The sequence below is a fragment of the Sarcophilus harrisii genome, chromosome 4, assembly GCF_902635505.1.
Source record: "Sarcophilus harrisii chromosome 4, mSarHar1.11, whole genome shotgun sequence".
Lineage (NCBI taxonomy): Eukaryota > Metazoa > Chordata > Mammalia > Dasyuromorphia > Dasyuridae > Sarcophilus > Sarcophilus harrisii.
Genome location: NC_045429.1, coordinates 455,959,521 through 455,976,305, shown reverse-complemented (window position 1 = coordinate 455,976,305; position 16,785 = coordinate 455,959,521). Strand labels below are relative to the sequence as shown.

General features: G+C 40.7%; 1 protein-coding gene across 3 annotated transcripts in view; it reads right to left on the bottom strand.

Annotated features, from left to right (window-relative positions):
• Positions 1-16,785, bottom strand: part of CAB39 (calcium binding protein 39) — a 49,927-nt gene that overhangs the window by 22,475 nt on the left and 10,667 nt on the right. For all 3 annotated transcript variants that reach the window (XM_023503750.2, XM_031968167.1, XM_031968166.1), the window contains exon 3: positions 6,246-6,410. In XM_023503750.2, the coding sequence (XP_023359518.1) occupies positions 6,246-6,410 (165 nt within the window). The remainder of the gene's footprint in view (positions 1-6,245; positions 6,411-16,785) is intronic.

The window sequence follows — 16,785 nt, the reverse complement described above, 5'->3', positions numbered from 1 at the left end:
AAAAACTATGCAGAACTTATTGAGAATGAGCTCAGACTGGTTCCTCATCATTGTGCTAGAAGATGAAAAGTGGTCAGAAATGCCTTTTGGGGTGGAGTAGAATGAAGGTCATAACAGAAAGAGGCTCTAGAAAGGAGAGAACAAAATGGCTCATGGGGTGGGATTGATAACAAATTGATGTAAGGAGGATGTAATAAAGCAATCAGCTGCCCCCTGCACATCTACGGTGGGTCTAGAAGAGGAGACTGAGATGAATAGGGCACCAAAAGAACTGACTGATGTGATTGCTGAGTGACTTAAAGTCAAAAGTTGTTCATTTTTTGATGTTGTGGAACCCCCTTTGGCAATCTGGTAAAGCCTACACACATCTTTTCAGAATATTCTGAAATGCTTAAAATAAAATAAGTAGGAATTACAAAGGAAGTCAATTAGATTGAAGTAATATTTTTTGAAAAACAAGTTGAGTCCTCCAGCTTAACAATTCCTGATCCAGGCCATCCCTGAGAATTCATGGAGATCAGTAAGATACTAATTATGAAGACGACAAATGTCCTGATTTTCAAAAATGAGAATGGAATCTTCCAGTTAGAGCCTAAGGATCTGTATTTTTTTTTTTAATAGCAATTAGCAAAATTCTAGAATGTGTTATTAAAGAGATGGTTCAGTGAATTTCTAGGGGAAAAAAAAAGCAGTAATCACAAAGAGCTGGCTTCATCAAGAATCAGTTGTGCCACACTAACATAATTTCCCTTTTTTGACAGAACTGTAGGTAACCAGGGAAATGCTACTAACCAGAATTTAACAAGCATGTGGCAAAATATCTAGGCTATCCCTGTGGAAAAGAGAAGTTTAAAGAAGAGTAGAATTTGATGGGTTTGGAACTGGCTGAATATACAAAGTCAAAAAATAGGCAGAGGTAGTTTTAAAACAAATGGGAAAGAGCTCTCCAGTGCAATGTTCATCACCTCTGTGCTCTGCCCTATGAGGCTTAACTTGAAGGCACAAAGGGCTTATCAATGTCATTGATGATACTGGGTTGAGGGAGAGTCGATGAGTTTAATGCCAGAGGACAGTCCTTTCGTCAAAAGATGTAAGGAGTGAATGGTCAGAAAGTTCCATAGTGTGACTTGACAGCTAAAAAAGTATGGGCAGATAGAAGGGCATGATACCAAGGAGAAGCTGTAGTCTAGCTTGGCCAGACTCCATATCTAAAGTGTTATTTTAGGTTCTAGGGACCATGTTTTAAGAAGAATGCTGAAAAGCTCTTACAGAGCACCCAAAAAGAAAGCAATCAAGATGGTAAGAAGGTAATCCTGCTACATGAGGATGACAGGAAAGAATTCAGATGTTTAAGATGGAAAAGAGGAGATTTGGAACGAGGGAGGGAGGGGGAAAGAGTGGGAATAATAACTTCCTCAAATATCTGAAGGATTGTCATGTGGAAAGGGGAAATCTTACAGATCAAAACTAGGGGCAAAATTAGAAGAAAAAAACTAGAGTTTGACATAAAATGAAAACATCCTGGGATGTGGGAAAACTGGGACACTAATACATTGTTGGTAGAGTTGTGAAATGATCCAACTAATTCATGAAAACAATTTGGAACCATGACCAAAGGGCCATCAAACTGGGTATACCCTTTAATCTAGCACTGTCTCCACTAGGTCTGTATTCCAAAGAGATCATAAAAGAGGGAAAAGGACCCACATGTGCAAAGAGGTTTGTAGCAGCTCTTATTGTAGTGATAAGGAACTAGAAACTAAGTGCTTGAACCTCATTTGGGAAATGGATGAATGTTATGGGATATTATTCTTCTGTAAGAAACGATCAGCAGGATGATTTCAGAGAGGCCTGGAGAGACTTACAGGAAATGATGCTGAGAGGAGTGAGAACCAAGAGAATATTTGTAGACAGAAACAACAAGATTATGTGATGATTAACTGTGATGGATGTGGCTCTTTTCAACAATGAGGTGATTCAGGCCAGTTCCAATAGATTTGTGATGGAGAGCCATCTGCATCCAGAGAGAGGAGCATGGAGACTGAAAGTGAATGACAACATAGTATTTTCACCTTTTTTGTTGCTGTTGGCATGTTTGTTGGTTTTTTCCTTTTGAACTTATTTTTCTCGTACAGCATAATAAATGTGGAAATACAATCAGAATTACACATGTTTAACCTACACTGGATTACTTGCCGTCTATGGGAAGAGGGGAAGGAGGGAGAAAAATACAGAACACAAGGTTTTACCAAGGTAAATGTTGAAAAATATCTTTGTATGTATTTTGAAAAATAAAAAGCTATTATTAAAAAAAAAAATTCCTAGTAGAGCTATTCAGTGTCATAGACTGCCCCAAGAGTGGACTCTTCCTTCACTCAGGGGCTGCCACTAAAGACTGGATGGCTACTTTAAAGGGATGGTGTAGAGGGAACTGGTATCCAAAGATGGACTGGATGTGATCAAGGATTCTTAGCCTTCATGTATGTGTTTGTCATGGATCCCTTTGGCAGTTTGGAGAAGCCTACGGACCTATTCTCATAAAGATGTTTTTTAAATGCATAAAGTAAAATACAAAGAACCTCAATTATATTGAAATATAGATCTCAAAACATTTTTTTTTCCCCACAAAGGGTCACAGATTCTTAGGTTCAAAATCCCTGGTCCAGATAGTTTCCAAGGTTCCTTCTGAGATTCTGTGACTGAACATTGGGCCAAAATTTCAAATTCCACTGGGGCTCAAAAAAAAAAAAAAAAAAGATTCTAGTTGGAGAAAAGAGGGAAGAAGAATTTTTCTGAAAGTAATCTTGAGAATTTAGAGTACTGTACCACCCTAAGCGAGTCAAAGTGTGATATGGCAACCAAGAAAGCTAGTAAGATTGCAGGCTGCAGAAAGAAGAGCCAGGACTGATTGTCATGAGCAATCACAAAGGAGAAGATTCCAAAAGAACAGAAAAGACCACAAGCGAGACTTTTACCAAAGCATCAGTACACTGATGCTTCTGTCTTTCTTCTTTATGAAAACAGCCTAAGCATGCAATGAAATGGTCTGCAATGAAAGCATGAGAAGGGATTAGGCAGACTCTCATGGACGATTTCCTACAGATTAAATGAAGTGCAGAGAGTATTAGATACTACTATATCAACTGTTTGCTAACTTTAAAAACGCATTCAATGCAATAAAAGTACTGCTTTGAAGGCTCTCTTCAAACAAGTTTTTCCTGTGCCTGTTAAGGTCACACAAAATACTATGATTGAATGACAATGGAGAGAACTGTCAAACTCTCTCCCTCTGGCTTCTTACTCAATTGAGGGTCACGCCGATTGTTCAGCTAGCTCTTTTTTTTTTCTTTTTTGCTGAGGTAATTGGAGTTAAGGGACTTGCCCAGGATCACACAGCTAGGAAGTATTAAGTATCTCAGGCTGGGTATGAACTCAGGTTCTCCCGAGAGACAAGAGAGACAGAGACAGAGAGAATGAGAGAATGTAGGTATGTGTATAGAGAGGCTACACATAAGAGAAGTAATGATTTGTAAAGAGCTATGACATCCATCAAGAATACAAGCATGGGAATGGGGTGGATGTGAGATACTGAGAATGAGGAAAAAAAAAAACAAAAAACAAAAAACAAATGAAGAGAAATCCATCCAGAGGCAGTACCGAAAGCCCCCAAATAGTCAATGAGCCAGAAAAGTCGGTCGAATGTTCTGGAGCAGCACCTCCTCCAGTGAGAATTTATTAAAGACCCAGACAAGAATTTCAGGGGAGAAGTCATGGACAGGTTGTGATCTGTGTTGGTGGACACATGGACAAAACCACAGATCCAGCTAAATCATTTATTTTATCCTACTTGGTAGTTTCAAAATTCTAACTTCCAAAACTTAATCGATTATTTTCAATATGTTAACAATAAAGGAATCACAAAAGTAACAATCTAAGATAATTCTGAAAGACTCATGATGAAAAATGCCATTAAGTATAGACTGAAGCAGACTTTTAAAAAGTTTTCCTTTTCTTGTGTTTTTACTGGAGGGGGCGGGGGGGGCGGAGGGAGGTCTGTTTTTCTCCCCAACATGCATGACTACACATGTATGATCTATATCAAATTGCTTGCCTTTTCAAGGGGGGGGGGGGGGGGCAGAAGTGAAAGGGTAGAAGAGAATTTTTAAGAAGCTAATGTTAAAAATTATTTTTATATGTAACGAAAACTCTAGTTTACTATAGATTCTGTCACCCTCTCCAAGTTTCTAACTTCCAAATTCAGTTTCAGCAACTAAAATACAAAAACTTACTCCTTTTCCCTATTATATCCACATAGACAGTGACTCCCAGGAGCTTGGAGTAAGCCTCTGCCCTGGTGACCGTGGGTCTCGGAGGCTACTTACTCTGTTACAGACTCATACATGATGTACAGCACAGGCTGCACATCAACCTTGACTCAGAAAGTGATGACAATCCTGTATCTTTGTCCCTCTCAAGTGGAAGGGGAAGAAGAGGGAGTCCCTGAGGGGACAGATCAAGGGGCAGGGGTGGCACAGCAAAACTGCTCCAAGACCAGTGGAGAGGAGCAGCAGCAAGGAGCTGGGGATCCGGAGAAAACAGGAAGGATTCAACATCACAGGGAATGGCTACTTTCTAAGGTGAATACAGAGCTTCCCCCAAGTCTCCAACCTATGCTTGAAGGTTTAGGGCAACTAAGTTTGTTTCTCAGATGAGCACACGCGTGAAGAATGTGCACTAACATCCATGTATCAAGGCTGATGGATGGATAATATTGTGCCCATAGCAAAGTATTCCTAGAGCAGAGGGCCAAAAGACAAGATATTTAAAGGCAATCTTGGTAGTCCCAGTAAGCATCCAATACATATTTAAGTGCCTATTGTGTCTAATTCAATTCAAAGAAATTTGATTCATAAACTTTTATTAACCACCAAAAACATTTAAGACATTTTTAAAAATATCTGTCCCTGTCCTCAGAGATATGAGAAGGGAGGTGGGGAGAAAGAGAGAAAGGGAGAGAGTAAGGGAGGGGAAGAAAGAAAGAAAAAGGCAGAAACAGAGAGACAGAAAAATAGAGACAGTGAGAGACAGGCACAGGGATGGAAAGAGACACAAAGAGGGAGACAGACAGAAAGAGACAGAGACAGTGAGACAGAGAGAGGGAGAAATAGAAAAAGACAGACAGAGACAGAAAAACAGAGACAGAGAGAGTGAGAGTGAATGAGAATCTGTGTGAGAAGGCTAGAAAGGTGTACCAGAGCTTCATTTTGGAATTGGGGCTTTCAGAAGCTTGGCTAAAGAATCATTTTAAACCTAGACTAGGTACCTAGAGAGACCATGACAGTTTTTCAGCTGAGGATGTCACTTATTAAGATGGTTCTAGAACTGTATGAAAGATCATTGGCAGCAAGAAGGCAGGGAGACTGTTTGGAGGGAACAGTAGGAGCTGCAGGTCTGAATCAGCACCATGGGAGATGGAGTAGAGGACAGATGCAAGAGATGCTGCCGAGCTGGCAGAACTGACAGAACTTGGCAGCTGATCGGCTGAAGGGACTGGAAGGAACATCAGGGGGTCTGGAAGGGGACAAAAGGGCTGTCAACAGAGTGGGAAGCTGGGAAGAAGGTCAGTTGGGCTTTGGCAGCCATGCAAAACCAGAATTCAGGAGAGACTCCAGCGTAGAGGTGCTGGGTGGGCAACAGCACCCAAAGTGTGTGTGTGGGGGGGTGTGGGGGGGTGGGGGGGGAGGCCTGGTATCCAAGGTCTGAGCAGATACACAAGGTCCTCCTCTCATGAAACTTCCAACTCCTCCCTGACCTAGGACACTGTCTTCCTTTCTACTTGCCAGAATGTGGTCTTTATTTTTTAGCTCAGCTCACTAAACCCATCTGGGATTTTCTTCTCTCCTTTAAGATTTCAAAATGCTTGGGGACCAGGTGATTCTGCGTCATTCCGTGCAATATGCCAGACACCCGAGTGGCTACTAAGCAAATGAAATCTACACTATCTCAGGACACAGAACAACGAAGGAAAGCTCCTGTCCCTCAGGGGATGATGGACAGAGAACAGAGGTCGGGAGCTATCCAGTCCTGGCTCTGCTGCCAAAAAGGGTTGTATGAGTTCATCTATTTCAAAAAAAGATGTGGAGGGGGAAAAAAAAAAAAAAACCTAACCTTACTCTTCTGGTACATTCTGGTGAGGATCCAGTGAGAAGACTGGGAAAGGTCTAAGGTAAATGTTCTGTTCTTACCTCAAAATCAATGAGCTGTAAGTCAGCAACCAGCGTGCTGAGGAGGCCGCTGTTGTACAGCTCCTGGGCAAGCTGGGCCACAGCCTCTGTCTGTGGCTCTTTTTCATTGGTGCCATACAAGATTTCCTTCATAGCAACCAGGTTTTTGGAAACCTCTTCTGTAGCCTGATGAAACAAAAGATAACAAATAGTAAGTATTCCCAGCACCAAAGCAACTCAACTTTCATTATATTTACTTTAACAGAAGAAAGTTTTATTAAAAATTAAAACAAACCAACAGATTTTCTCCACGGTATGAATTTTTAACATGGCTTAATCTGTCAAAAGAAACTAACCTGCTTTAAATAACCTCTAATCTGAATCAGAACAAAAATGAATGACAAGGAAAATACAGTTCCAGCAGTTTAAAGGGCGCTTTCTTCAAAACATTTACTTCCTTAACAAAGTATCCACTCACTGAATGACCAAACAAATTTCTTTAAAGGACACCTTCTTGATATAGTAGGTTGGTACATTCCTCTCTAATGGACTGGCTTTCAAACTGGCAGAACATGGCAATCCCCTTGGTGGCTCTCTAATGCAATATATTCACCTTTAAATGGCCAACTTGAAGTAAAATCCCTTTCCTTGAACTTTTAGATACTGTAAATAAGTATTTTGTTTCCCGCTCTTCAGTTCTTTGAAAAGACACATCTAAAAATTCTCCTGACAACTTAGTGTTTTCCCGCTAGATTTTTCCTAAAAGCAAAATTATGCCCAATTTGTTCTGTACTCAGATCACTCTCACCAGTAGCAAACCCAAGCTTGGCTCTTCTGGAGCAGACCCACATATCATCTTGCCTTAACTTTCTTCTCCTCTAGATATTCTACATTACCCATTATTTCCACAAAACATTTGGTGGGAGAGAAATTTCAAACAAATTATGAAAATGCCGTTTTGCAGTGATAGCGTCTCTTGTCAACTCCCAGTGAAGGGACAAAGGTGTGCTGAATGAAAGCCAGGTCTCCCTGATCTACATCATGCTGGCTTTCTTTTCAATCTGCCACCATCAAGAATATTACCGAACCATGCAGGTAGAAAAGGGTAAGTTGTAATGTTACCAAGTAGAGTCATATTTCCATGATTTTCCTACAAAGCAATGATTTAATTGTAATTCTCTGCCTATGATGAGAAGGGCATGTTCTGTTCCCCTTATACTTTGTGAATGTAAAGTTCTTATGACAATTTGTTCATTCTTATTCCATAGGCATCGAGGTCAATAGAGGGCTGGGCTTAGGTCTGGAAGACCTAACTTTGAATCCTGCCTTAGACACTTAGCTGGGTAATCCAAGGCAACTCTTCTATCCTCTTTGAACCTCAGTTTCCTTATCTGCAAAATGGGGTAATTCCTCAAGAGAGCTGCGAGGATCAAATAAGATAACACAAGGCAAATATTTTGCAAACCATAACATGCTATATTCAATGCGTGCTACTGTCATTATTATTATTAGTTTTTTGAAACAAAAGCTTCTGCTCCTCATTTTCATTCTCTATCATCACCCCCATGCTCTGGATCTTATCATAGTTTCAACCTTCAAGATATTGGCCAGAGTCCATTTGTCCCTGTCTCACTGCTCCACGTCTAGCTCCAATGCTCTACCTGTTCACTAGGGCTGCCAATCCCTTCTGGGTCAGTGGATTGCCTGCCTTCCCTGGCCTCGATGAGTTAGCAGCTTCAGTGGCATCCTCACAAACACTGGGCCTGTATCCCAAAGAGATCATAAAGGAGGAAAAGGGACCTGTAATGTGCACAAATGTTTGTGGCAGCCCTCTTTGTAGTAGCCAGAAACTGGAAACTGAGTGGATGCCCATCAGTTGGAGAATGGCGGAAAGTGATGGTATATGAATGTTATAGAATAGCATTGTTCCATAAGAAACAATCGGCAGGATGAGTTCAGAAAGGCCTGGTGAGAAGGACCAGGGGATCATTGTACACGGCAACAGCAAAATTATATGATGATCAATTCTGATGGACGTGGCTCTCTTCAACAATGAGATGATTCAGACCAGTTCCAATGATCTTGGGATGAAGAGAGCCATCTGCACCCAGAAAGAGGACTGTAGGGACTGAATGTGGACTACAAACAGCATTTTCACTCTTGTTTCTGCTTGCTTGCATTTTGTTTTCTTTCTCATTTTTCCCTTTTTGATCTGATTTTTCTTGTGCAACAAGAAAATTGTGGAAATATGTATAGAAGAATTGTATATATTTAACATATATTGGATTACTTGTCGTCCAGGGGAGGGAAAATTATTTGGAGCACAAGGTTTCACAAAGGTGAATGTTGAAAATTATCTATGCACATGTTTTGAAAATAAAAATCTTTAAAAAATAAATAGGGTGAGGGTCCATCCAGTAGCTCTGTGCTGTCTCCCCACATTGAAAGCAGAAACTGTCGTGCATCACTTATGTCCTGGTGTTTAAGAAATGCCTTTTCATATATGCCTCCATCTTTATATTCAAGGTCAATCAATGACCAAGTAAGCAACAATGGTTTATTGAACAATGGCCTATTCCAGGCCCTCCAATGGGCATCAGGGACAGAAAGGCAACATGAGAGCTTACAGTCTAGCAGTGGGAAACCACACACGCACAAATTTTGTTGAGTTGTTTTTAGTCGTGTTTAACTCTCCATAACACCATTTGGAATTTTCTTGGCAGAGATACTGGATCATTTGCCATTTCCTTCTCCAATTGATTTTACAGATGAGGAAAGTCAGGGAAACATAGTAAAGTGATTTGTCCATGGTCACACACAGATAATGAATGTCTGAGGCCCTAAAGTAAGGGAGAATCATCTTCCTGACTCCAGGCCTGGTACTCTATACGCTACGATACCACCTGGATCCCCTATACCCAAAATAGCTATGTATAAAATAGATGTTAGATAAAGAGTCAGACAGCCTGTACAAGAGCAAGGAGGCAAGAAATGGACTGTTATCTGAGAGGACACATATATAGATAAGTGTTAGCGATTATAGAGAAGGGGAGGCAGGGCAACAAAGGAACCCTGTAGCTGGATCAGTAGAGAAGTAGAATAAGGCTGCAAAAGTATTAGAGACAAGTTGCAGAGGGACAAAGGGCAAGGAGCTGCTTTAAATACATGCTTTTGGAAAATCAGTTCAACAGTGGAGGGAAGAATGGCTGAGAAGGCAAAGAATTTGGAGACTGTGACTACTTTTTACTTTAAGCACTTGCTAAATCCATCCACTAAAAAAGCAAGCTTTTCCTCCTCCGGTCCCTCATCCGGTTTTCTGGACTTCTTCTGGTCCTAGTCAAGTCCATGTTATAATGCAATCCAGATCTCACTTTCCAATGAGATGGTCAGGGGCTGCGGCTTTCTCCTTCAGATCTTTAGTGCCTTGCCCAGTCCCCTGTTGAATCTGAGTATCACCCTCCCCACCCCCATTGAAGAGCTCTACACTACCTAGAAGGAAAAGGGCCCATTTCTTAGCCTAGCCTTTTGTCCTCCACAATCTGCTTCCAAATCTTCCTTCCCACATGTCTTATGGCTTTATCCTCCAGCTTCAACTACTTAGATCCAGCTCCCTCCTCCTTCCAAGCAAAGGCTGCAGGTACCAAGCCTGGAAGCCGACACCCTTCGATCTCCTCGAAAGCTTCAAGAGGGGGCTTTTTCACTCCCAACATGAAATCCAAGTCCTTACAAAAGTCTTAAGGCACCTCTGTCATTGTGTCCTCTTTCCCTTGTTCTATTATCAGGTTTTCTTTACTCAATAGGAAAATCTCTCTCCATGTAGTTATAATGTTCTTTTTCAGGTCTATGTCACTGGGTGACAAAGTACTTCCTTTTCTTCATTTTAATTACCCTCTCCTGGGAGATCTTCAGAAGTTCTAAAAACTTATTTCATTGATAACCTTGAATTTGGAAGCCATTTGAACTAACAACTTCTGTCTTTCTGGGCCTGTTTTTTCGTTCAAAAATACTTTCCTCATCTGATGAACAATGGTTAAAAATGGCCTGTTTCTTATAAAGTGACCCCACATGCCAAGACACCAAACTGTCTTCAGAGCAGAGTGTTTCCATAAAGCTCTTAGTCCCCAGAGTCCATATCACAGAACCAGAGTTCTAGAAGAGATCTCTACAAACCATCTAGTCCAATGAGTTTCTAACCAATAATACCTTATACAGCAGTGGAGATATAGCACAGCCTTATTAAAATGGAAATGGGAAATGGCTAACAAATAGATTAAAATACACTAAACTATAGATAATGTTAACATGGGGTTTTCTAAGTCAAGAAGTGGACAGCAGGGATCCTTAGGTAATGGTTCAATGGCCCCCATTACTGTTCTCCAGCACACCCCAAGTACTCACCAACTTCTGCTATTAACCCACTTCTGGAATGACACACTGTACTTCTGGACTGCTGTAAGAATCATTTCCCTTTTAACTAAAATCTGACTCCCTGAAGACATTTGTTCTGAGTTAAATCAATAAAGAACACAAGAACAGACACCAACATTAACTCAAGGATTCCATTTGTACAGGGGGAAAATTCCTTCTCTAAGGCAGTTTGAACCAGATCACAGCTCTGAGAATACATTAGAGGAAACAGTGACTTCTGCCAGTGAGATCACTCATCTTGCTCTACCATCATGCCCTCAGACTATCAAGGGTGAGTGTCTTCCCCCTTGCTTCTAGAATCCACCTCTGCAATGAATTAATGCTGCCCCAGGATGAAAAGGGCTTTAAACAACAGTTTCTAAGATCCAGATTCCAGAAAGGCTTCCTAGATAAGGATGGACTGCTTTTGAACATAGTTCTGATTAACTTTCTTTGATCCTTCTTTATTTCATCTCCAAGCCTCAAAGTTCCTGTCTCATCAGAAAGCTCAGTACACCATGGGAAAACATCTCAGATCAACTTCAACTGGCAGGTCTCCTTTCCACTTGAGAGGATTCAAGCAACTTACTCCCAGAAGGACTTGAAGGTTCCAAGATGTGCTACTGGTGAGAGACACCTTAAGAAGAGAAGATAAAACTGCTTCTGCATAACTATGGTAAGCATATCTTTGCCCAGAATTCTCTACCTGACTTGATGGTAATCTTGAGTTCCTAGATAAAGTTAAGAGAAGAACTTTCTTTGCCCTAAATCACTATCGTTTAGAGAAATGTAAATTAAGGCAACTCTAAGGTACCACTTCACATCTCTCAGATTGGCTAAAACAAAAGGAAATGATAATGGTAAATATTGGAAGGGATGTGGGAAAACTGGGACATAGTACATTCTTGGTAGAGTTATGAAGTAACGCAATCATTCAAACTATGCATAATCTTTGATCCAGTAGTGTCTCTACCGGATTTGTATCCCCCCAAAAAACAAATCCATGAAAAAAGGGAAAAGAACCCACATGTGCAAAAATATTTGTAGCAGCCCTTTTTGTACTGTCAAAGAATTGGAAACTGAGTGGATGCTCATCAGTTGGAGAATGGCTAAATAAGTTATGGTATATGAATGTTATGGCATATTATTGTTCTATTAGAAATGATCAGCAGGATGAGTTCAGAAAGGCCTGGAGAGACTGACAGGAACTGATGCTGAGCAAAACAAGCAGAACCAGGAGATCATAGTACAAGGTAACAAAAATTATGTGATAATCAATTGGGATGGATTTGGTTCTTTTCAACAATGAGGTGATTCAGGCCAGTTCCAATAGCCCTGTGATAGAGAGAGCTTTCTGCATCCAGACAGAGGACTATGGGGACTGAACGTGAATCACAACACAGTATTTTCACCTTTAATATTTGTAAAGTCCGGGCTAACTCTCTAGACAGCCTCAGGATCAGAGTCCGGATCAAAGTTCTTGGTCTTTAGGGGGAGAAGTAAAGGAAGCAGGCAAGCTGCCATGTGGCCAAAGATGTATCCTAGATTCTAGAAGTTCGGAGTCTCCAGCCTCTCTCCTTCTCGTCCTACAGTGCTACTTTAACCTCTTTTCCCCAGCTCTCCAATCCCTGCCTATGATTACCTCACCACCACACATTGAGCAAGCACCAATGGTCAGGAGAACCATCATATCACCATCTCATCTAAATATATATATATATATATATCCATTATCTCATAGTGAATAGTTAATTAACTTTAAGTGCCCCGATGTCTGATTCAAGTACACCTTTTCAGTGTTTCAGCCCTCTACAAATATTGTTGTTTGCTTGCTTTTTACTTTATTGGGTTTTCCCCCTTTTGATCTGATTTTTTTTTTTTTAATAGCATGGTAAATGTGGAATTCAGCAGAATCTCACCTGTTTAACCTATAGTGAATTACTTGGTACCTAGGGGAAAGAAGAGGTAGGGGGAAGGAATGGAAAAAAAAATTTGGAACACAAGGTTTTGCAAGGATAAATGTTGAAAATTATCTTTGCATTTTTTGAAAAACAAAACACTATCATTATTATGAATGAGAGAGACAGAGACAGAACGATAACACATTTTTGCAATCCTTGGAAATGAATGAAGAAGCCTCTCAGAAAAGGCCACATTTTGATTATTAATCACTCAATAAGGTCCTAAGAAGAGGAAGAGGAAATTGGTACACAGGGTAAGCTTTCACACCAGAATAGCTGCTCACAAAAATGCATAATCTCTGACCCATAATGAAGAAATAGTGACTGAGTATGAAGTGCTGGTGTCTGGTCCACAGCTATTAATATTCCTTCTCTTGCTCTTAACTTAGGGGCAACACTTTACACTGGGAGACACACTGTGAACTAAAAAGCTATGTCATGTTCCACCAGGTGAATGAAATTACTGAGATCTGGTCTCAGCTTCAGAGACTAAGAATGGGAGAAAGCAAAAACCCAAGATTTTTGATCTTCATTCTCTTCCAGATTCAGTCCATCTATTAAGGGGGGCATTATATTGACTTCTTTTTTGTTTTTTTCTGTCTTCCTGGCTTAGCTTTTCCCCCTGCTCCAGTGCTGTCCACACTCCCAAATTCAGAGAACCTCATGATGATCCTAAAGCCCTCTAAGTGGTAGAAAGCTTTCTAGACCAGAGGCGTCTAACAGAAATGAGGGCTACTAAACTACAGATAGAGGTCCTTGTGGATCACACATTGACTCATAAAACCATACATGAACATCATCCATGACCTAGTATATTTTTATTTTGTTGAATATTCCCCAATTATATTTTAATCTCTGTTCCAGAAAACCTCTATGAGGACCCTCTCCCTTCCTCCTCAAGGAGGGAGTATAGTAGAAGCAACAACCATTAAGATCTCCTACCAAGTAGATCTGTCTAGTTCTTTAGCTAAAATATAAGAAAAGCTGGCCCAGAAACTTGAGGGACAAAAAAGAGGATATAGCCCACCTGGGGCCAGTCCTTTAGATGTGGACTCTCACGAGTCACTGAATCCTGCCTTACTAATCAAAGAAGACAAGGGGGAACCTTAGCTAACCAAGCCAATGGATATATCCTCACTGAATAGTCTTTCATATTCATGACTAGGTAAATTTGTTTCTGCTAAATGCTAAATATGAGCATCTGACTTCATGATAATCTACCAGACTGAGCTGTGTAAGGCCTGGAAGTGACCGCCACAGCTTAAGAATAAGAAAAAGAAGACAGTGGGAGATGTGCTCCTGCAAAGGTAAAAGATTGTGACTGGACACTAAGAGCAGGGGATAGGGAGGATTACAAAAAGATGAGTCCAATATTCAAGTATGGTAACAAGCCCCACAGAGTTGGTGAGATACTCTGAGATCAGCTAGTACAATTGTGTCATTTTAAAAAGGAAAACCTTGAGTCCGGGAGTGGTTTCTTGGCTTCCCAAGGTGATCACAAACCCTGAGACAAGATCTGAAAGGGGCCAGTCTGAGGACTTAGACAGGGGCTTACATTCAGAGCTGACCTTTGAGTTCATCTAGTCTAGCTCCTTTACTTGAAAGGAAAGGGACCGTGTTTTATAGTCACATGGGCAGGCTTCAAAGCCCAGCTTCTGCCTTCATCCAGTGCTCTGTCCTCCCCAGCCTGAGTACAGCCAGTCAGGAGAAGATGGCAGACATTTCAGGGAAGAAAAGGTGATGAGTCTGATTCTCAACAAAATGACTTTGGGGAGATGTGTCAGCACCACAGACTTGCCAAGGCTGGTAACAGAGAAATCTCTTTGGGCTCAGGATGCAGATGGAGAACAGGAAGTAAACAAAACTATATGTAGTGGGGAGCCACACCCACCTAGAACAGCCTGAAAACCCCAAGTAGCTCCAAAGTCCATCTGCCTTAGCAAAGGCATCGCCATTATGGCCCAGCAGAGAGGGGTGTGATGCTTCTGTGAGGCCGTATGAACAAAGGGATTCTCCTGTTTCAATGCTGATCCCTCCCCACCAAAGGTTCAGTCCATTTAGGAATGGCATCCAAAAACTCCTGTCCTGTGTCTGTGTTCACAAGAAGGGCAGGACTCCTAAGAGTTCTAGCTGGTGGGAGGCTCTAGCTGGTGGGAGCTCAGCCTTACATGATGATCAGTGCCTCATCTGGTTGGATTAGAAACCAGAGTTTGAATTCTGACTCTGCCGGTGTAACTAGGAGCAGGAGTTTCATCCCAGCTCCATCTCCTGAACCACAAGTGGACCAGGAGGCCTCTAGAGTCCTCTGAGACACTAAATTCAAGATCCTAGAAAAGGAAACAAGGAACTAGAACTGAACCCGAGAATTTTAAATTAAAGATGCTAATGAGAACTGGGCTGGATATCAAGACACAAGTTCCACTCTCAAATTTTACGTTAAGGGGCAGAGGAAAGAGGCAGAAGGAGAAAGAGAGGAAGAGAGAAAAAAGGGAATAAGTCCATCCAGCTTAGATTTCTAAAATGAAGGAACTAAAGTACAGCTAATAGTCCTTTCAGGTTTAAAAAAAAAAAAAAAAAAAAAAAAAAAAAAAAAGTCCTTAGGTGCTACACTGTCTATTGTCTTCAGTTAGCCAGTGTACACCCTGGCTCCTAACTGCTTTGACCACAACCAATAATTATGTCAATGATTTTCAACTCATCTAAAAGGCAAGGATCTCAATGACAATATGCATGATGATACTGTGATGGATCCATAACCACTCCTTCTGCTCATGGGGGCTGAAACTGACACCATTTTCTCCAAAAGACTTTGCTGTGGGACAAAGACAACACTGGCTTTTTGGGGTTAGGCTAACAAAGCACTCAAATATTCCATAACACCAAGCTGGAAAGGCTTTAACTATGATGCCAGCAAAAGTTTTTATCTCCTATTGAAGACTTATCCTAAGACTGATTCATTACCAAAATAGTGGTCATTAGGCGAGTAAGACTAGACTAGAAAAGCTACTGAACCAAGGATAATACTTAAATGAATGTAAAACATTTATTTCAAGAAAAAATAGATATTTCATATTAATAGGAGAGAATTTTCTTTATATATCAGCTCTAGAAGGCTATTTCATACTTGAGTATTTTAGTCCTCTGAGCTAAAAGAGCAGAGCTCCTATTAATAAACTTGTTGTAGGTACCTAAGATTATTCTAAACAAGTTTAGTATCATGAGTCATCGATGAATGTTCTGAAAGCCTCCTTCCTTTCTCCTTCCTCCCCACCCAAATTATCTTCTTTGTCAATGTACCGATTTTCTGGTAAAATGAGTGAATAAACAAAAAGAACTTGGGAAAGGCATCCAAAAGCAAAAGGGTGTTGTCACTATGTTCTGAAATTTAATATATCCTTAATAAAAAGATCTCAAGGAGATTCCTCTTTTCACAAACAATTCTTGTTTTCTGTTGTTTTTGGTATATGAAAACATTTATACTTTTTAATTATTATTAAATTAAGTTCATAATTTTAAAAAAATCTAAATGCAATGAAAAAGAAAATGAATAATAGTAAAGAATAAGCACAGAAAGTCAGTGTCCTAAAATTGAAAATTCCAACACTCAGATGTTAGGGAGTAAATTATAAAAATCTAATATATCAGGTGTGTCCTTTCATTTAAAAAAGGATAGTTAAACAACAAAGGAACCATTACTTTAAAAGAATAAGGGGTAAGAAGAATGGTACAGGCTAGAGCCTTTGGCTTCCTTCACAAAGCTTGTCAGAATTCAGGTCCAACTATTTGTACAATTTCTTCTATAACAACTATTCATAACATAAAATACCTACGCCTGAAACGTGATTTTGAAAGTGCATTCTCCCCCACCCCCAGACACACACACACACACACACACACACACACACAGTAAAAGAATCCCTGTCTGATCCACCCTGACCTTAATTAAAAGCAAAACGACCTCACTTTTGACTTATTAAAAGACTGGCAGCTTAAAGCTCTAGGCATCTTGTGCCTGCTGCTAACTGCCTACGCCCAGCGCTCAGCCCGCTCGTTCATGCCCGATTCTTCAAGTCCTCATTGGGTCTGGCCTGGAACTCAAGACAAATCTATCCCCTGGGCCCCGTTACTGTCTTGGCACTTCGTAGGTGCCTAATAAATGCAGGACAGCTAGGTAGCGCTACAGGGGATAAAGT